The sequence below is a fragment of the Protopterus annectens genome, chromosome 3.part0 (genome assembly GCF_019279795.1).
Source record: "Protopterus annectens isolate FY-2018-M chromosome 3.part0, PAN1.0, whole genome shotgun sequence".
NCBI lineage: Eukaryota > Metazoa > Chordata > Ceratodontiformes > Protopteridae > Protopterus > Protopterus annectens.
Window position 1 is genome coordinate 551,481,269 of NC_056731.1, and position 22,783 is coordinate 551,504,051.

The 22,783-nt window shown below is 38.2% G+C and overlaps 1 protein-coding gene across 2 annotated transcripts in view; it reads left to right on the top strand.

The window, feature by feature from the left end:
• MAK (male germ cell associated kinase) overlaps window positions 1–22,783 on the top strand; it is a 1,846,682-nt gene that overhangs the window by 1,655,965 nt on the left and 167,934 nt on the right. For both annotated transcript variants that reach the window (XM_044064971.1, XM_044064972.1), the window contains exon 13: window positions 6,764–6,886. In XM_044064971.1, coding sequence (XP_043920906.1) covers window positions 6,764–6,886 — 123 coding nt within the window. The remainder of the gene's footprint in view (window positions 1–6,763; window positions 6,887–22,783) is intronic.

Sequence of the window (22,783 nt, forward strand, 5' to 3'; positions counted from 1 at the left end):
TCCAAGATAAATTCTTCTTAACCAAAGGTGTGCCAGTTGATGCCATGGTGGTGGCAGCAGCCACCAAAAAGGAAATCTCTGAAACTTCCTTGTCTATCCATCCTCCTAACAGAGACTCCAGGATCATGGATAGATATGGGAAGTGCATGTTTAGTTCAGTGACCTTTGCACTCCGCTTAACTATTTAACCCATTTTACGAGACTACAAAGCGATCTCCTTAAAGAGCTGGGAGATGCTCTTCAGGGTACAGTAGCTATAGGAGCTACAGACGAAGTTGCCTCCCAGCTTGCTACCCTCAACTCCATTGTTAACTCATCCATGCGCCTCATTTCATGGAACGAGCATGGCAGTGGGTACAGGAGTCGCTCTTAGGAGACATTCCTGGATGCGCTTGTGTTCCTTCGCTGAGCCCTTCAAGTCATCCTTTGTGAATACCCCTTTTGATGGCTCGTCCCTTTTCAGGCCCAAAGTTAAGGAAACTTTGACCAGGTGTGAACAAGAGGAAAAGACTCTGTCAGCCGTCGGAGTCCATTTTTCCACCCCTACCAGACCCTATCCCAAGGGTCAAAGGGGAGGGAAAATGTGGTTCCGAAAAGCCCCAGGAGGCTTTCAGGACACACGTGATGAACCCCCCTCCAGGGGCAGAGGAGGGGGCAATAATGGAAGACGCCACCCTGGTGGCAGAGGGGGTTCACAAAATCAGCGTGACAGAGATCACTTCTTTGGGAAGCCCTACCAGTGCTCCTGAAAGAAGGCCCAACTGTCCTGCTCTCGAGGCAGTCGGGGGTTGCTTATCTTTGTACCCAGACACTTGCCTCAAAATAACAAACAACAACTGGGTACAAAGTATCATTTCCAGAGGATACTTCATCCCATTCGCCGCACCCCCTCCACCAAGAAAAGTCCCGGACATGCCACCCAGTTACAGGGAACAAGCAACAGTAGAGGTCCAGACGTTGCTAAGAAAAAGTGTCATCCATCCAGTCCCAGCAGACCAGATAGGATCCAGAACTTACTCAAGATTCTTTTTAGTTCAAAAAAGACAGGGGACTGAAGACCTATATTGGACCTCAGCAGACTAAACAAATCTGTAAAGAAAAAGAAGTTTTGGATGGTCACACTTCAGTTGATACTTCCCTTCTTAGGGAAAGACAATTGGATGTGCTCGATAGATTTCCAGGATGAGTACAACCACATAAAAATGACCAGGCCATCCAGGGATCATCTGCGCTTCTGGCTGGGAGCCAGTCATTATCAGTTTCGAGCCCTGCCCTTAGGTCTCACTACAGCCCCCAGAGTGTTCACCAAATGCATGGCAGTAGTCACGGATCACCTGAGACATTTAGGATTCCAGGTGTTTCTGTACCTAGACGATTGGCTCCTCACCGCCACCACCAGGCATCAACTCATTCAGGCCAGGGAATCCACTCTGTCACTCTGCAACCAACTGGGCATTACAGCAAACTCAGTAAGGTGTGCGTTGTCCCTATTGCAACATATCTTTATCGAAGCAGAACTAGACACCACCACCACTATGCTAAGACTTCCAGTAGAGTCTTACTTCTCCGCCAGCAAGTCCACATTCTAATATCCAAAAACAAGGCAACAACATCAGAAATTCTGAAATTGTTAGGTATGATGGCAGCAGCAATTGTGGCCATACCACTGGGTCGTATGCACATGCGGATACTGCAATGGCTGTTGTTCACTCAATTGTCTTACCAAGAGCTCCCCATGTCACACATGATAATGATCACAAACTCCTGCAAAAAGGATCTTCAGTGGTGGTTGACCTCTCTTCATGTTACGATAGGACGTCCATTTGTTTTACCCCCACCAGTGGCCACAGTGACCATGGATGCTTTCCTGATAGGGTGGGGGCGGGGGGGCATTTTCAGGGAAAGCAGCCCAAGGCACATGGACCGATCAAGAGACACATCTGCATATCAATGTCCTAGAGATGAGAGCAGTACTTTTGGCATTGCAGTACTTCCAGGACTCTCTTCCTCTGGGTACGATTGCGATTCGGATGGACAACATGTTGGTAGTCTGGTACTTGAACAAACAAGGAGGAACCAGGTCATACCCCCTTCATTGCGAGACCCAAAGAGTATGGCAGTGGGCTGTATCCACCCAGCGCTTTCTGTTGGCAATGCACATCTCAGGGAAATCCAACGTGATAGCAGACAAGCTGAGCAGAGCAATTTTGTTGCCCCATGAGTGGTCCCTCAAAATGGAAATAACGGACAGGATATTCTGCAGGTGGAGCCAGGCTTGCTGCGACCTTTTTGCCAGTCTCATGAACATGAAATGCAGAAGCTACTTTGCCCTGATTCCTCCTCTGGGAAAAGCTCCAAGGGACACACCGGTTCCCGATTGGCCTCCTGGTCTCCTTTATGCATTCCCACCAATCCCACTGATAACCAAGGTATTACAGAAAGCAAAAGCCCTGGGAAGGACCATTATTCTAATAGCTCTTCATTGGCCTTGTCAGATTTGGTTCCCCTTCCTTCGACTTTATCTTTTGGAGGAACCCTGGATTCTGGACCCAGTTCCGGACCTTCTGACTCACTCGTCAGGGGAACTTCATCCCTCTCTGCAGTCCCTGAAGCTGACAGCTTGGCTGCTCCAATTCCCAACATAGCCAGGTTCAGTAACCTTTCCAGTGAGATGAAGCAAATGTTCCTATCCTCTCATAAATCCTCTACGAGGAAGCTGTACCTCAACAAATGGAAAAAATTTTCTATGTGCTTCTCTGAAAACAATATTGATCATTACCAAGCCCCCTATGGCCTCTATTCTAGAATTCTTGACCATGATCTTTAATAAAGGAGCTGCAGCAGCAACATCCCGTGTTCAACTTGCTGCCATTTCTAACTTTCATCTGGGATTTGAAGGATTGAATATTATGTCACACAAATTATCCAAAGCCTTTTTCAAAGGGGACCTTTCATATTAGACCACCAGTGAAATCTCCCTATTCCCCAATGGAATCTAAATTTTATGCTTTCCCGCATTATTCTTCCTCCATTTGAACCAGCTTCCTCATATGACCTCAGATTTTTGTCATGGAACACTATCTTTTTAGTGGCGATTACTTCTGCCTGCAGTGTGTCAGAGCTTCAAACCTTGTCCATTAAGCCTCCTTATTTGATTTTCCATGCTGACAGAGCCTCACTTCAAACAAACCCATCTTTCTTGCCCAAAGTTTGCACTGAAACTAATCTCAACCAAATTATTGATTTTCCAGTTTTCTTCTCCAACCATTCCAACAATCTAGAGTACATGCTGCACAAACTTGATGTTCACAGACAGCACAGATTTTATTTGGATAGAGCAAAAGATTTCAGGAAATCAGATCAGCTTTTTGTTTCATTTTCAGATTCCAGGAAAGGTATGCCCAGTGGCTAAAACAACTCTGTCTAAATGGTTATCTGATTGTATCACATTTGCTTATTCAGCTGCCAATATGCCCTTATAGCATAAAATTAAAGCTCACTCAACCAGAGCAGTTTCTACATCCTCTGCTTTTTTCTGCCAGATTTCCTATTGATAATATTTGCGCAGCAGCCACTTGGTCAAAACCTCATACCTTTATCACTCATTACAAAGTTGACAGGGCCTCCTTTGGATCCACGGTCCTGAGAAATATACTCCCATGAGCCACCCGAGGTAGATGGTGTTTGGGACGCTAACCATCAGTAAGAATGAACAGCGAGATAGAACAACTTCACATAAAGAAGTTATTTACATACCATAATGTTCCATGTGAGTTGTTTATCTTGCCTTCATTCTTATGTCCCTCTTTCCTACCCCCCCTCCTGAGCTTTCAGAAGACCGAGATGATAGATCCTTCCTGGTCACTCAACCCTTCTATACTTTCTCTCTTATGGAGTTATAGAATGGCATATGGTATTATTTTACGCAGCAAACAAGATCTGAGGTAACTCTAAGTGCATCATGGGATAGGGACTTGGCCTCGAGCTATTTGGAAACCTTGAGCTTTGTAGTAGGCCATAGTAAGAATGAAGGCCTGATGAACAACTCACATGGAACGTTATGGTAAGTACATAACTTCTTTTTTCCTTGCATTGGAGTCAAAGAAAGGAAAGGCCCACCTACTTTTTTTAAGCTCAATTTCTCACATACTTTGCAGAGGAATTTGTCTCCACCTGCATGACATATCATAGACACAGTTAAATCTGTACTTTACCCTGTCAGGTACTGCTGTCAATCTTAGATGGGCAATTAATCCTGCTAACGTCAGCAACACAGCAGCTGATATTAAAAAAACGAAAGCTGTGGAACTGTTTTTATTGCCAAGAGTTTCCCACTGACTTTGAGTTAGTCCTTACATTGTTAAGAGTGCATGAGCATTTTGTAGTCCACAAAGGAAATGTGACAATTGATGGGAACCATAATATCCAGCTGAATTTACTTTAACATACATTTACTACGTACTCTTGCATTAAAAACACTAAGAAAAAGAAATCAGAAGTACTTAACTGTGTTTAAATGCATATGTACACATGTGTGCGCACATACACACACACACACACACACACACACACACACACACACGTGTATTTAAACACAGTACTGCATCCCACATATAACAATTTACATGCTACATACATTTTACACACACATATATATATATATATATATATATATATATATATATATATATATATCTGTGGGGGTTATGTGCAGACACATATATACAGTTACAGAAAATTTCCATTTTGATTTGTTTTTCTTGAAAGACATGAAGTACACACACAGTCATATAATGTAGTTCTCCATTTTACAAACACACACACACACACACACACACACACACACACTTGTATGTTTTTGTATACATGTACTTTATACACATATACACAAACACACGCATACATATTGTATGTGTATGTGTGTGTGTGTGTGTGCGTGCGCTCGTGCACTCTCGCGCAATATGGGTGCATCCAATTCATTATTTATAATAAACAACATACTAGACTTAAGCATTATTAATGTATACATTTTAGGAAAATGTTGCTTAATGTTTTATTTAGTCACTGTCACATATTGGCTATGTGTTGCACATGCAGTCTTGGTTAGTGTCTTTATGTCAGTATTTTCTTTGTATTGCTAAGTGCATTTAATACTTGTTACTATCTTTGCCAGTGTAGCCCAAGTCGTAGCTGAAAAGGGTCCTGGACCAGTTCACTTTCCTGGTTAACAAAGTATAAATAAATATGAACTAGAAAAAAAGGAGGGTGAACATCACAGAAATAAATAAGGAACTAGTAAACCACATTTTAATTATGCTTCATTCATGAAAGAGAAAAAAGTTCCTACTGAAGGCATTGGGAAGTAGCAGACGGATTTAGTTTTGAGTCCTGCTACCTACCATGATACAACAAGGATCATTTACTGCAGTGAGAGTTTTCACACCTCAGCATGAGAGTGTGGGGGAAGGTTTGTCAATTCTTTTAGAACTACAAAAAGAAATCCCATTACAAAAGCCTGCTATTTACCTACTTTCATTTGCTGGATGTAGTAGCTATTTATAACATAGAACAAGTTCTGACATACACATAAATAAGGCTCAGTCAGGGAAACATAGAAGTAGCTCTGTTACAGAAGGTGTATTTAGATGACAGTGCTTTACAGTCCTGCCTTCTATATTAATGGCATGAGAAAACAACAGCACTTCCTTTTGTCTAGCATGACTCATATAAAGAGGACTTGAAATGTATTCTGGGAAAAAAGAATGAAAACAAGATCACATTACCAAGGCAGGCCCCAATCATCTGCCATTTTTAGGGAAACGCATTAAAATTGTAAAAGAAGCACTTGGTGTGATTTTGAGGCATTAAAAATAGCTTGAAAACAAAGATACAATGAAAAAAATGTGTTTTGAATTCTAATGTGGAGTTTATCTTTATGGGAGTGTTCAGGCCATTAAAACCAAACCCCATTAACTATAGGGACTTTTTATGACCTTGCCAGTACAGCATAAATTAATTGTTTGGCTATACATTGGAAACACACGGATTAAAATCCAGTCTAATGCCCATCAATGTAATAGTGCCTATAAAATATCCCAAACAATATTAAAGGGTAAAAAGGTTAGGCAGACAAACCATTCAGTGAACACTGCAAGAAAGACTTAGCCAAGCTGGAACCTTCACTGTGTAATACCTTAAGCCTCCTGTAGTGGAGGCCCATGGGATATATGCAGATAATCACTTAAGGACATACCAGTGTTTCGTGCATAAAATATATGTAATAAATACAGATATATATGTGTGTGTGTATTTTTTATGTAGTTGTGTGCTTGAATTGTTAAAAGTTACTACCTATTACATCTGTGTTTAATCATAAGATTCTCACCAGAAGAATGGAAGCTGGAACAGAGAAATGCTGGTTTTATATGTGGCGCATGTCAGTTGATGATATAGGAAGGGCAGCAAAAACAGGACATTAACTTCACACAGGAAACCTTTGCTTAACATTAGGGTGGACAACAGCTAATAAGAGTTTATAGGAGTCAGTTCTAATAACACTGGTCAAACAATCTCTTCCTTGAAGATGCAGTCTGCCATAATGATGAGTATCTCACTGCCTTACTTTCTTTCTTGTTTTAATTCACACAGCAACAAAGGGAAATTAAAACATGGATACTTGATGAGAAGCAGGAGAATGATTTGCATAAATGAGCATTATGTAAAAAGATTTGTAGCTCTGATTAATGATGTTTTGTATTAACAGGAACTATTGGAGGGCTTGGAGGATCTGCCTTTAACCAAATGGGATATATTCCTTCATTTCACAAAAAAGAAGTTGGGTCAGCTGGACAAAGGATTCAGCTGGCACCTATTGGCGGTCCATCAAGTAAGTCTCTTTTTACATTCATTGCCATGCCATTAGCTGTAAATGTCTACAAATTTATTTAATGATGTTATTTTTTGGACACTCTAAATTGGCTATAGGCATGAGTGTGCACATATGTAAGTATGTGGCATGGAAGAATGATCGTGTCAGGGCTAAACACCCAGAGGTGTAAGCATTGCCTCAAGGTAATGGTCACTATCGATCTGACACAATGACCCTATATACAAAGAGAGAATAAAGAGGTTTGACATTGATATCAGTTATTTTTGGGAGACTCTTAAATCAGGTTCATACAGTGGAACTGTGCTGTGTTGCAGGTATTGATGGCTAGCATCATATTTTTAACAGTTCCCTCTTGGCATCAGCCCATAATACAAAAAAAAATGCTGTCTTTACAAAGCAAGTGGCACCTCCATGTTCCTCAGCAATTTGTCCAGAGCAGTTAGCAACTTCACATACATCACAGTTCTTTCCCACCAGCATTTCACCATTTTCAAAGCATTTGGCCAGTAAGCATGAGTTTGGTTGGCAGATCCCATTACAAAACATGCACATTATATATCTCTTTTACCTTTGACCCCAGCAATACATAAGTAGCCGTAATTAATTAAGGGAGCATTAAAAACAATCTAGAACTATTTGACCGCTTTCTAGTCTCCTGTAATCCAGAATACTAGGGGTAACCAAATCATGGCTAAACACTGATACCCCCAATTTTATATATCACTTTCCCAATTAAAATAACTGTTCAACAATAGACCAAGTAGAGAAACACATTTGACTTAAAATAAAGCCACTTTCCTAGCTCAAAACATACCCAATAGTGCTCCTAACCAGCATATCTTAAATCAGCACATTTACAAACATAACACCTAATGCTTGCACTAGCCTATTTCTCCCCCTTCAAATACCAGAAAATTGAAACTACTGCATAATGATGTATTATAGCACATGGCTAACTAAAAATATGTTCTCCTTGTCAGGGACTTTAGCGTGAAACTACTCATGCCCTCTAACACAGATGAAAATGACTTTACTGATCATGCCCTTACTTACTTAAAGATCCCACCAGACCCAGCTTTAGAAGGGAAAATGCCTCCTTTATTGTACTGCTAATCGCATGCACAGCACACTTGAATACAAACCTATGTATCCTACCTCCATCCATCGGGGATCACTGTCAAATTAACATCTATCAACTGCACATAATAACTTCTCCCAGATTTATCACCTTCTGCCTCGGAGCCCATAAAAACATCATGGCACTAAAAGAAGAATTATCATAATTTAACTGACAACTTTGTTTTTTTACAAAACAGTAATCCTACCACATGCAGTCTCCCTAACAGACATACTTTTGAAACTACAAGACAAATATTTTCCAAAAAGTATAAAGTATTAGCTGAAAGGAAACTTACAGTTGATAAGTAAATGCAATTAATAGGTAGTGGTATAAGGTGCAGAATAAGAAGAATGAGAAACTTTTGAAAAAGGAAAGTAGAGGGATGGTTTGTATGGATATTTTGTGATGTTAGGTAATATCATAGTTTCTACAGGCAAGGTTCACTGTGTAAAAGGATTTATATCTATATTATATAAAGGTATGCAGTCTTTAAAGCCCAATGCAAATTTACGGACAAAGCTTGACAACAATGGAAAAACTTTCCTACCTCAGAAAATAGGGACAAATTAATTTTGGTCTGTAACATGGCCAAAAAAAGGCCACAAAGAAACACAAAGTTCCTTCATTCCATTTACAATTTCCTGATAAGTAGTCTAGAACAGTTCTGTAATCTTGTCTCATTAATGACACCAAGGGATGTTCTCCGTTTAACAATCTCCTATCTTGTCTCATTAATGACACCAAGGGATGTTCTCCGTTTAACAATCTCCTATATGAAAGCTTGGTTCCAGTCCCTTCAGGTAGACTTCTTTAAAAGAGTTCCATGTGGTTCCTTTCCCAAGCAAAACATAAGACATTCCAAAACATCAGTCTGAGCCTCCAGAGCACCTTTGGAAAGAAATTAAGAAACACATTCCATAAATCCCAATAAACACTCCCACGTTTGCAGATGGGCCACTCCTCTTGTTCATCAAACTATGCAGATATCATACACTCCTCAATGTATCACCTGTGCAACCTTTGTCTCTTTACCAACAGAATGCCAGTTCTATGGAAACAAAGGGTCAGGTCAATAAAGCCTACACTAAATGTACACTAAGTATACACTGTTCTGAGTGAATAGACAACACAGACGTAATGCACACCTTCTTCCTCCTAATTTTAGTTTTCCTACTGATATTCTTGCAGCTTTAAATATTGACAGGGATTCATACAGATTACCACAAAGTGTAGACTACATGTTTTTTTATTTACAGTTTGTTTACCGGTAAAGTCCATTGGGCCAAAAAGAGCCCATTTTCAGGGGAGGCCCAGGGAGAAAAGCTGCATTATACATATAAAAAATTGTACAATTAACAAGTGTACATGTTATTGTAAGATTATGCTCAACAGGGTTTTAAGGTTGAAAGTAATTTTGTTAGAAATATGTAACATAAATAAGGTATAAAATAAAGCTTGCTTAATAAATGCAGAAACAGAGTTTTGTAATATGTGATCAGCATCCATACTAAATGACCATGGCTTGGAAAATAAGGAATCTGCTGAATGGACATTTTTTCCTTTACAGATTTAAAAACAGGACATGTTTACGATGATGTTTCCTTGAAAACATGTTTTTCTGCATATAAAAATAATGGATACATTATGTTTCCTTAAACAACAGGACATGTTTCTGCATTGGACACGATATGTTTCCTTAAACAACAGGACATGTTTATGACACTGTTACAATCTTTTTCCTTGGCACAAGAACAGTTGTTCTTATACCAAAAACAAAAAAACAGGATGTTCACACTGTCAGAAAAGCTGAAAAATAATATTATTAGGTCAGCAGTTTGCGTCAGCATCTGCAACAATCAGTATTGTTTCTACAGGATGAGCAATTCTCCAAAACAGAATACCAAGAGGAAATGTATCTGTATGTGCATGACTAAAATTGTATATAAAGATCTGTATCAATCCATTTATGTTAGGGGTACATTTGTCTCGAGGTAAATGTTATATCTCTCACATCATCTGTACTATATGAGAAGTAAAGTGGAACAGTACTTTAAGCTGTAACAGAAGTACGTGTGGTTTATTATAAAAGTTATTGGTTACTGCTCTTAAAGACAGGTGCTGCAAAGTATATTTTCTCATCAGTGTATATTCTACAAGTTTTTGTATGCAACAGACTGTGAATGCAACTATAACCAGACTTTGATTTCAGCAGAATCCAGCCAGCAAGACTGAGTGTCTTAAGAAGACTTCAAATCCATCACAGTAAGCAGCACAATATAATTTTTCAATGGCAGGCTAGCCTGCATTTGAACATAAAATCTGCATTCAAACACAGGGGGAGTTATGGTAAGCCCTGCAGATGGTCACTTCAGTCAAATTGCAGTAACTAACATTTGTACGTATATGTAAATCCTAAACAGAAGTATTCCAGTTTATGCAGCTTGCAGTAGTAAAGTTTTTTAGACGTCTAAATCCGGAGTGAGACTAGTTCAAGGAAGTTGCAGTGCCATATATTCTCCAAGAAAAGGTGGATATCCACTTATACAGCAATCCGCTGCCTGTTGTACTTCACCAGCTTCTCAAGTGACTCTGAAAAATTTCCAGCCATCAGCAACAACAGCCTTGATCACCTGTTTTCTTGCTAACTGGTAAGACTTTTTTCTGTGTCACATTTTTAGTGTGGATGCTATTAGACAGTTTGTATATTATTAGACAGTTTGGATGTTATTAGACAGTATGGATATTATTTATAATTCATGCAGGAGTAAACCACACTTTAGTAAATTGCAATGTTGGTATACACAGCACATTAGTGAATGTAAAACCTTATTAGGGCAGGTTGATAGTAAGGCATTATGCAAATGTATTACAATATTTGACTGGTATCTCAAAGAAAACCATGTGGAATATGACAAATGTTTATTGTGTGCTTCAACAAAAACTGCATTTTGTGTATTATGCCATAAAAAAGTATTACATCATATTGCTAAAAAAATAGACTGTGAAGACAGATCTGTTCATGATAAAGAATTAACTAAGGGTAAAGTGTTTCTATTATATTCAGATGTTGGACAGTTATGTTCTGTCACCCGATGTGAAAGGTTTTTTATCTCAGCATTACAACAGTCAAATCAGTTACTGATAGAACCTCTAGTAGATTTTGTTACAAAATAATGTGATAAACTTTTAAAAGACAGACACAATGAGTTCAGGAAGCTTAGACAAGTTATACATACATCTTTTCAAAAGTGCATAGGAGTTTCAAATTCAGCAGAACAGCTTACTAAGGAATGTCAGAAAGACCATGCAACATTACAGGAAATTCTTCAACAGCACAGCAGTTGCAGAATAAAGGAAATAAATTAGCTGAACTGACAGAGACTGGGAAAAATCCCTGCATATGCAGCTAATCTGTGCAAAGAAATATATTTTATAATATGTTTATGTTTTGAAAATGGTTAAGCATATATGGTTGGATGGTAGGATCTGATGTCTGGACAAATCATTCTCAAATCTTTTACTTTCATTCAGTTAAAGCAAGACATTTATCAGTAGTATAGTATATAACTGCTATTCTAATAGCATAGTCAAAAGGTACACAACAGTTCTAGTGCATAAAATTAAATGAAAATAGTTAATGAGTAAAGATTTCAAGTCACCAGACTGACATGCTTGTATACAGATATACAGATACAACACAGACATGCATGTATGTTCTTTTCATCTAGAGTACATTTGTTTACAATGCACAAAAGCAAAAGGCAGACAACAAATATAAATAATGTAAATGTGTTAGTTAAGCTAATATCTATTTTGTTTTTTTACAATTTTTTATAATTGTGTAGTAACACCAAACAGTTAAAGTTCTGAACTTTAAAAAGAAAATCACAGATGGTATTAGTCAAACAGTTTTTGTAAAATTAATGGCAGGACAGTTAAATAGATAAATAAATAAAAAAATACTGAAATCCATGTAAGCTAATTGTTGGAAAGATAAGATAAATAACAAGACTGATTGCCAGACAAGTAGCTTGAGTTTTTCTAAAGCATCATTGTTATTAAAACATAATTGTTAAAATGTTTACAGGCAACACTATTTGGTAATTGTAATAAAATGTCACAACTGTGCATAGGTGTCACTGATAATCTGCAAGTAAATGTTAAAAGAAAAAAAACCTCAGTTGCATCAAGTACAGCCAGCAAATGGGCTATAGTGTACATACAGTTCAAATCAATTGTGCAGAAGGGTGTAAATGCCTACTAGTGATAATAAACAGCAAAAGCTTTATAAAAATTATCAAATCAGACAGGGGTCTATAGTTTGGTAGCCTAGTGGAGCAGATGTGTGGCCAAAGTATTGGGCTGGTGTACATTCTATAGCAAATAAAGAACACTGTAGTATACTACAGGGGGAGGGGCACTTTCTCGGTTTTACACTGACTGTATAAGCAGTACTGCACAAGGGTCTAAAATAAAGCTACAGGAAGAAATATCTCATTCCTTCTTGACAATACTCTTTTAGGGGGAGGGAAAACAGGTATTAGTGTATTAGCAATACTGGTAAACTGGATTAAATCTGACAGGATACAATATTTTACAAGTTGTTAATAGCTATCATGGTTATTATTGTATTGTTTTGTATTAAATAGTATTTACAACCCGTTAAACTGTAAAGCTATACAAGAGATGGTTTAAAAAAACAAGAGATGGCTTAAAATTGCTTTATTACAGCTGTACAAGAGAAAGTAAAGATAAGTAAAAAATTGAACAAGATTGGTCACTATTTTAATATGTTTTTGGCAAAACAATGTTGGTATAAAAAAGCATGAATATTTGTAATTGTTGAGTATCTAGTTTAAAATAACAGGACATATGCCTTTGGTGCCAGTTCCACTAGATATTTCTAAAGAGACAAACATTTTCCAAGATTTTGCTTAATATTAATGTTAAATTTGTAAGATTAGACTAAATGTACTTTATAGTCTTTGTATGTACAAATGCAGAAGAATTCAGTACAAATGATAGTCTTTGTATGTACAAATGCAGAAGAATTCAGTACAAATGAAATTAATGTCTAGGAGTGAATATGTGTGAAAAACCATATTTAAAGAAAAAAATGGGTCCAGGGTACCTACTAGATTGAAATGCATGAATAGCAAACAGTCTGTGTAAATACATACTGTATAGGATACATTGTAATAAGTTCAAAAGTAATTTGTCAAGTTGTAATTTCACTGCTTTTACCCCAGTCAGAGTAAAATTGTATTAAAATATTGTACTCATACAGCTAATGGACTAATATGTACATAACATTCTTTAGTGTAAATATACTAAAATAATTGCTTTCAAATATTTATTATCTAAGCCCAGTTCAGTATTTTACCAAGGTGTTAATGGGCAGTTCAGAGACATAAATACAGTGTGATGGTTAAAATTACATTGAAACTGTATATTTTCAGCAGTGTATAAATGCTTGCAGTAGCACATGGTTCTTGTCTCTCATAGTTAATTCAACAGTTGCAAAGAGTTAATGGAACAGTTCTAAGTCATAAATTAAATTCTGTAATTGCAAAAGAATAAATTAATCAAGTTAAACTAAAGCAGACACAGCTCATAATTGATAAAATATTTTCACAGAATGGTCTCCAAATGAAAAAGTTTTAAATACATTCAGTTTTGGTAGTAATACTTAATATCATTGTATTAACTATGTAAAATTGCATTTTGACTTGAATCAAAAGAAGACTAAAGGTTTTGTTTCTTAATGTGTTTTCTATATAATGTGATCAAAAATACATATCAGTATAAAGTGTTTTGAGTACATTAAAATAAAAAGAAGGAATTGTAAGGTTATGCTCAACAGGGTTTTAAGGTTGAAAGTATTTTTGTTACAAAATGTAACATAAATAAGGTATAAAATAAAGCTTGCTTAAATGCAGAAACCGAGTTTAGTAATATGTGATCAGCATCCATACTAAATGACCTTGGCTTGGAAAGTAAGGAATCTGCTTAATGGACATTTTTTCCTTTACAGATTTAAAAACAGGACATGTTTATGACAATGTTTTTTTAAAAACATGTTTTTCTGCATATAAAAATAATGGATACAATATGTTTCCTTAAACAACAGGACATGTTTCTGCATATCTATCCCAGCAGAGTGCTGCCCCCCTGACATCTCAGATGCTCAGGTAAGAGCCGCCCTCTCCAAAGCAAAAAACACAGCATCAATGGGACCAGACGGTGTCCTGGGCTGCGTCCTACATGAACTCCAAGAAGAACTAAACCCAAACATAAAACTACTGTTCAAGTCTCAGCCTTACTACAGGATATGTACCCAAAGAGTGGCATACAGCAACAGTGGTCCCTCTCCACAAAGGTGGTGCCTCAACGGATCCTGGAAACTATCGCCCCATAAGCCTTACTAGCTTGGTCTGCAAAGCTAGGGAAAGGATCATCATGGACCTCATAAATAAAGATATTGGGGACCTACAGACACTGGATCCTACCCAGTTCAGCTTTATTAAAGGCAGATCCTGCCTCTTAAACCTGGTCGATTTCTTTGAAACAGTCACCAAGGCCATTGACGAGGGGAAGGTGGTCCACACAGCCTACCTGGACCTTGCAAAAGCCTTCGATACAGTACCCCACTTGGGCATTATAGATAAGCTCACCAGCTTAAATATAAACCCCTATCTCACTAGATGGGTTGCAAACTGGCTCAAGGACAGAACCCACATGGTTAGAATTGCTGGAGCCATGTCAGACTCCAAACCAGTTACAAGTGGCGTCCCACAAGGCTCAGTCCTGGGACCTCTCTTGTTCGGTATATATTTCTCGGAGGTACAGGCTAACATGGAAGGACTGTGGCTGACCAAGTTCGCAGATGACTGCAAACTGGGCGCCATAATCGACTCTCCAGCAGACACAAGCATCCTACAAAAGGGCCTCATAGAAACAGACAACTGGTGCCAGAGTCATGGCCTCAAGCTAAATGCCAAAAAGTGTATAGTCATCCCCTTTGGCAAAAACAAAGTGCCCACAAATTACCACATAGGTGGTAATCCATTAAGTACGGAAGAAGTAATTAGGGACCTGGGTACCCAAGGTGATAGCAATCTCTCATTTGACAACCATGTGGCCAAAGTGGATAAAAAAACATTTTATATAGCCCACCTAATCATGAAGGGATTCACATCTAGATCAGGGGAGGTCATTGTGCCTCATTACTCATCCCTCATCAGGCCCATAATTGAGTACAATGCCCCTTTTGGGATGTACCTTACCAGACACCTGCAGCAATTGGAAAGACCCCAAAAGTACCTCACCAAGAGGATCAAAGGGCTCAAACAGATGCCATATGCTGCCCGGTTAAAGAAACTCCAGCTCTACTCAGTGGCATACCGCCTGCTCAGAGGCGATCTGTGCCTGATGTATAAAGCCATGTCCAACCCGGAATTAATGGACATGCTGCACCTCAGAAAATCCAAATCCCATCGTGCTGCACCTCAGAAAATCCAAATCCCATTGAGCTACGCGCTCGAGAGACTTGAACCTCAGCACTGAAATAAATAGGACATGCTGGAGGGACAGATTCATAACCCAGTGGCTCCCTTCACTCTGGTATAAAATCCCAGTCTAGGTTAGGCAGAGTCCCTCATTGACTCTCTTCAAGAGGAATCTTGATGAGTGGATGGGAGATTGTAGGTTTACCCTGGGTATCACTTCTGTGTTACTGTTCGACAGAGGCAGAGTATACTAACCTCGAAAAAGGGCATAGCAAAATTCATTTAAAATGGGTGGCAAAAGCCAAACACATTCTGGCTAGGCTTATAAATGCCCTAGGACAGATAGCCTAGTATGAACCTATGAACCTATATAAAAATAATGGACATAATATGTTTCCTTAAACAACAGGACATGTTTATGACACTGTTACAATCTGTTTCCTTGGCAGAAGAAAAAGACAAAAAAACGGATGTTCACACTGTCAGAAAAGCTGAAAAATAATATTATTAAGTCAGCAGTTTGTGTCAGCATCTGCAACAATCAGTATTGTTTCTATAGGATGAGCAATTCTCCAAAACAGAATACCAAGAGGAAGTGTATATGTATGTGCATGACTAAAATTGTATATAAAGATCTGTATCAATCTAGTTATGTTAGGGGTATTGATAGAGACACATTTGTCTTGAGGTAAATGTTATATCTCTCATCATCTGTACTATATGAGAAGTAAAGTGGAACAGTACTTTAAGCAGTAACAGAAATGCATGTAGTTTATTATAAAAGTTATGGGTTAGTGCTCTTAAAGACAGGTGCTGCAAAGTATATTTTCTCATCAGTGTATATTCTGCAAGTTTCTGTATGCAACAGACTATGAATGCAACTATAACCAGACTTTGATTTCAGCAGACTACAGCCAGCAAGACTGAGTGTCTTAAGAAGACTTCAAATCCATCACAGTAAGCAGCGCAATATACATTTTCAGTTATAACATAGGTTCAAGGAAATAATAGCATGCAAAAAACGTATAACATATAATAAACAGAAAAGAAATGTAGGTAAACAAAAAATTATAGTGTAACGAGTCATATCAGAGCCTTAAAGGCAGTATCAACTACAATAACAAGCTTCTAAGCATACTATAAAACATTTGAGGACTATTGCTGCGTGAACTGTATTAAAGTAATACAAAGCAGCAAGGTATACTGGGTTAGTAGTTTAAGGTTTATAGTAAGCATGAGATATTAGAGAATGAATACCATAGAAAAGAGACAGGAAGATAAGAGTAGTGGCGAGAGAGAGAGAGAGTATTGGAATGAGGTGAAAGAATAGAGTAAGGTAATAGGGGTAAGATAGAGGGGAGTCAGGTGATGTGAGAGCAGGAACATTCCCAGTGAGAAGAGAAATGGGACTAGAGCAAAGTCTTGAAGGAGGAGTGGTTGTTGGTGGTATGAATGTGTGGTGGAAGGGAATTCCCGAGTTGTGCTAGGGATAAGGATAATAGAAATGTACCAGGAGTATGTGTGAGTTTGCACACTTCTAGTAGATTCTGATTGTTGGACCTGAGTAGTCGATCAGGATGGGGAATTTTGAGAGTAGAAGCGAGGGATGGGCAGTGAGCGGGTACAAATATGAGTTTATGTGCATTTGATAATTGGATGTAGGAGAGATGGTTAGATATTTCTAGCAAGTTTAAAGTATGGAGGTCATCGCAATGGTGAGAGGAGAATTTGGATCCGGTAGCAAACTTAATGATTTTATTGTAGCAGGAAGATAATTATCTTTAGTGAGGATTGAAGATTAGTAAGGAGAGGGGCTCCATACAGGAGGGAGGGAATAAGGCAGGTGGTGGAGAGGATATCCTTTGTTGAGAGGGTAACATAACGACTGTGGCATTAAAGCATACCTAGTTTTTTTATGTTAGTTTGCAGGTGAATATCGAATTTTAATTGTTCATCAAGAATAACTCCTAGTAACTTTGCATGGGGGACAATTTCGATAGAAGTGTTGTTTTGGCTCATTATGGAGAAAGCGTTCTTGTCAATTTTGGTCTATTTGGAAGGGATGAATAGCATGATTTTGGATTTTGCTGCATTGAAAGATAGGCAATTATTGAGTATCCAGTACTCTGTAGAAGAGAAAGCTTTTTGAGTTAATTCTATGAGTGTGGGGAGGGATTTGGCAGAGCAGATGATTGTGGAGTCGTCCACGTATTGGACAAGTTTAGCATTAGGGATACATTGATGGAAGTCATTTATAAAGATATTAGATTGTAGTGGGCCTAGTGTAGAACCCTGTGGAAAGCCAGTCAGAGTATTAAAGGAGGAGGAAGTGCATTTTTTCCACCTGACGGCTTATTGCCTGTCAGAGATGTAACTTGAAAACCAGTTAATAGCGGAGCTTGACAGATTGAGATGAGAGAGTTTGGACAAGAGATGTTTGTGAGAAACAGTGTCGAAAGCCTTAGATAAGTCGAGAAGCAGAGTAGATACAAATTTACTAGAGTCAGGTGCATGGTTGACAGTTTCTAGGAAGGAAAGGAGAATGGTGGTTTTGCTGTCCTCGGGTCTAAATCCATGTTGTGTGAGGATTAGCAGCTGATTGTCTATGAGTTAGGGAAGGAGTTGTAGGTGAATTCATTTTTCGAGAATTTTAGAGATGGGGCATAAGGTAGCTACTGGTCAGAAGTTACAGATAGCTGTGTTGTTACCCCCTTTGTGAAGGGGGATAATAAAGGCTTTTTTTTCCAGAGTAGGGGTACATATGATTCTTGAATTGAACGATTTATGTGGCTTGAAATAGGGAAAGCGATGCCATTGGCAGCTAGCATAAGAAAGTTAGATGGAAGGTCATCCGGGACATTTGAGCCTGGTTTGAGTTTTTGTAGGAGTTTTTTTATGGTGGAGATAGGAATAGGTTTAATAGTAAAAGGGGGAGTTGAGTAGTTTTGGTGCTTGAGAAGGTTAAATTAGAAGTGGTGGATGGAGCTGAAGTTGGAGCATTATTTGGAAAGGATGAGGTGAGTTTGGCTATTGAGTCAATGAAGGAGTTGAATTGACTAGCCAAGGAATGATCATGGGTGTTTGGATCAGGGCAGGGGTTGTCTTTTTTACCTGGATGGAGAGGGAAGGGATACTATTCCAGAACTTTTGGGGGTTAATTTTATGATTGTTTTGCAGTATGGAGTAGTAGGATTTGCGGTCAGCGGCAATTTGTTTTTTGACTTTGTTACGAAATTGTTTATATTCGATCAGGGAGATGGGAGTTTTGTATTTCTTCTATTGTTTCCATGATTTGTCTCTGAGATGCATGAGGGTTTTAGTTTCCCTGGATATCCAAGGGACAGTGTTGCATTTGATTCTATTAGTTCTTCATGGGGCAAAGCTGTTTAACAGGTTGTTAAATGTAGTATTAAAGTAGGTAACAGCGTTGTCCATGGGGAGGGATTTTAGGGGGTTCCAGTTAGTATGTTTTAGTCAGTCAGAGAAGATTTGAGGGTTGAAGTTTTTTAGTGATCAAGTAGTGATGTAGTTATGACATAGATGAAGGGGGGAAGGTGAGCAAAGAGCAAAAGCTGGAAAATGATCGCTGAGAGCCGAGGAGGAGGAGATAGGGGTGCCCAAGAAACCAATCAGTGACACAGACACTATGATTGATATTGAGCTGATGACAAGCGCAGAGGTAATTGTAATTATGGTGTTATACTGTAGCCCAAAGCTCTGGGAATATCTAGTAACTGACATGTACACTTAATGTAATCTTTCTGAGTGACTAGAAAGCACAAAAAATGTGATGAGAATTTTATTGAATACATATCGTGTACGCTTAGTGTACAGTTAGCTTACACTTAGTGTAAGGTCCCTATCACGTCATCAAAAACGCATTCTATCTAATGCGTTTTCACCTAACTTAAAATAGTGAACAGGTAAAATAGTGAAGCGGCTTTTCAGTGAATTCTTTCCCTGGGAAAGAAGTCGCTTGGCCGCTTCATTAGTTTGCTGTGTTTTGCACTGTAGTGCGTTCTCGGAGTACGGTTTCAGAGATTCCCTTATCCGGTATGGCTCCCGAATGTAAATGTGCAATAGTTACTGACCTTAGGGTTAGGGTGCGAGTTAAGGTAAGTGCATATATAGTAATACATTTTGTATACACCTTAGAGTTAGAAGTAGGGTTTAGTTAAGTGTATATATGTTTACTTTTTTGGAGGGGGGTTAGAAGTATGGTTAAGTTAGGTGGATATATGTTTTAAACGGTTTACTTTTTTATTTTGGGTTAGAAGTAGGGTTAAGGTAGGTGTGTATGTGTTTTAATTGTTTACTTTTTTTTTTTGTTGGAACAGCGATTTCTTTCCCTAATAAAGAAATTGCTGTTTTGAGCTGTCGATATTTTCAGCTTTCAGTGAAATAGGGTCGATCAATCATCGTTCGCTGTTTTCAGTGTTCGATGATCTGATATAGACCCCTTAGTGTGGGCTTTATTAAATCCAGCCTAAACTGTAGCAAAAAACCATACTTAAACAATGCAAATGTGAAATCACTAAAGATATTAGGTGACTCCTGCCCACCCTAGACAAAATACTAAAAAAAGTCTTTACTGAACTACGAGAATACACCCAAATATTCAGCTTCTTTTAATAAAATCGTGATGGATTCTGGTCAGGCAGTAGTATGATAACAGCCTTTTCCACTGATGATATCCACCAAAACGTGCACAAAAACATATAACGTGAATCATGACTTTCCAGTACACTCATTTATCTATTTGTTTATCTATTTACTATTTGTTTATTGGGTAGATGGTCTGGTCTGTTGAGTCTTTTTAGTCTCATCTCAGCAGGTATCTGCCAAAACTCCATTCTATGGTTCAAATAGTTCCCAGACAAGAGAGGATGTAAAATCTGCATTTGAATCTAATCTCCCCTTCCTTTTCCCTAAATAAAACAGTGCCACGGGTATTTATATTATTTCCAGTACTATTTTCATTATTTATTAATAACCTAACCATGCAACTTTCACAGATCAAAATCATTCTTTACAGTGTACATTTAGTCATTTGCAGGGCCAGTCCTTTTCCTTCTCTCATCAAATCTTGAAGGAGACTTTTCCCATCTAATTTGGCTAATAAAGGGCATACTAATGCTTAATACCTAGTCAACAAAATATATGATCTTTGAGACCAAACAAAAACTGAAACCATTCTCATGCAATGAACTACCATGCAGCCCTCAGAAACAGCTATGCATTTCAATACCTAAGAATCTATCTTGATCAACACCTAAAGTTTCAACACCATATTGCTACTACAAAATCAAAAGTCAACTCACTACATTTCTGGTCAAAAAAAAAAAAAGATTTTCTGCTTCCATTCCCCTATTAGTAGAGCAGCTGTTGACAAAGGAGTTCTGGTAGTACAGCTAGAATATTGTCTACCAGTCATAGCCAGTACTTGAAGAAAAATATGAATTCCCTCCATACCACTGCTAACAGTATCTGCTGACTCATTTACATTGCTCTAAAAGAGACAACATCAGTGCAGTGTCCTTAAAAAGACAAAATGGTTGCCAGTAAAATAAGGAGGCACAGAACTTCTAGCTTCCCAAACAAATGTGTCCTAAGGCTAGAAACCTTCCCCATTTTTGCCAGCAGGTTAACTAAAAGGAGTATTATCCCCAGTCTAAGATCACAGTCACATGTAACTCCCTTCTTACTTATATGTAAGAGAAAACTGAGCAGGACCAGTAAATATTTTTTGTAAAACAGCTCCTCATGCAGGGAAGCCCTTCCATTAAATCTATGATCAATGGCTTCCTACCAAGGATTCCATAACCAGTTACAAAAATGTCTACATAATGACACCACCTTTAATTGTTGTAATTGAAGTATTCAATATTTTAAATGAGATAAAATAACTACATTTGGGATATTTAGAAAAGGGAAAAGCTAATTATATAAAAATAAATTAAATTTGTGGCAATGTTATATGCTGAATAATGTTCAGGAGGCGGGGTGAGGTTTAAGGGAAGACAGGAATTGAGCACATTATGTGATATAGTGAATAATTGTTAAACGGAAAAAAAAACATTTATCTGTAATCTGTATTTCATGAATATGACATATTAATATGGTTTAGTTTCTTTTCTGTTGATATGTATGCTTGCCTATGTCTTGTGATATTTAATAAAAGTGTTTAAATATATAACTTAAATTCAGAGTCCACTCATATTATTCTGATGTATTAAATGTTGTGCTCTATTTTTCATCCAGTGAAGCTTTTTCCCTATTCTTCTTCTTCTTCTCTTGAATTTTAATTCACACTTTTTACCTCAGCTACTTTCACCCCCACATTCTCCTCCCCCCCTCCATGGAGATTGTATGTAGTATGTTATGTGTCAGCATGTAAGCAACCTGTCTTAATGTTAAAACTCTAAACATTTTCTCTTAAGAATATTTTCTATATTTAAAATTTGTGCACACAAATTTTCTGATACAGTGCACCCTTTGTTACTATTTTTGCCTTTTATATACTTTTGGGTTGATCCTGAAAACATAGCCCATTTAGATCTCTGTTTTACCCCTGTCAACAAACAAAATAAACCTAAGTTGTGCTGCCCCTCCCATAAGAAACAGAATCCATTAACTTTCAGTAGAAATAGGGCCAGATTCAGGAAGGCTTACACGGAGTTTAAGAGTAGTGTAAGCCTCCGTGTAAGCCTCCCGATCCAGGAACAGCCCAAACCTCCGTGTAAGAGACAGCTAACATGTCTCTTACACGGACTGGGCGTGGAAATGCTCAATACCTCATTTGCAGCTCAAAGATATGCAAATGAGGTATTTGAGCGATCCAAGAAAGCCAAACCAGTCCGTGTAACGGACGTGTTAGCTGCAGAAATGTACTCAGCTGACAACTGAGTACATTTCTGCAAATTTGAAAACGGAGCTAGCTCCAAATAAAGGGTGCATATGTTTAATTTAGCATACCAATGGCCAAATATGTGGCCATTGGCATGAAAAAGTGTTGCAAAAATATTTTAAATAACTTTTTTTTTTTCGTGGGATTATGATGTTTAACTGCAGCGCACACCCGTGCAAACGGGGCGCGCTGCCTAAAACTGAAAACCGAAGCTTATAAGCCCACAATTGTGGGATTTATGTATTACATGGAATGTCAATGGAGGGACTAGCAGACCAGAAACAATATGGCCTCCGTGTAGTGGTTGTCAAGCGGGAGAAGCACCGTGTAAGGTATGTAACTAAGCATTACTAGGCAAT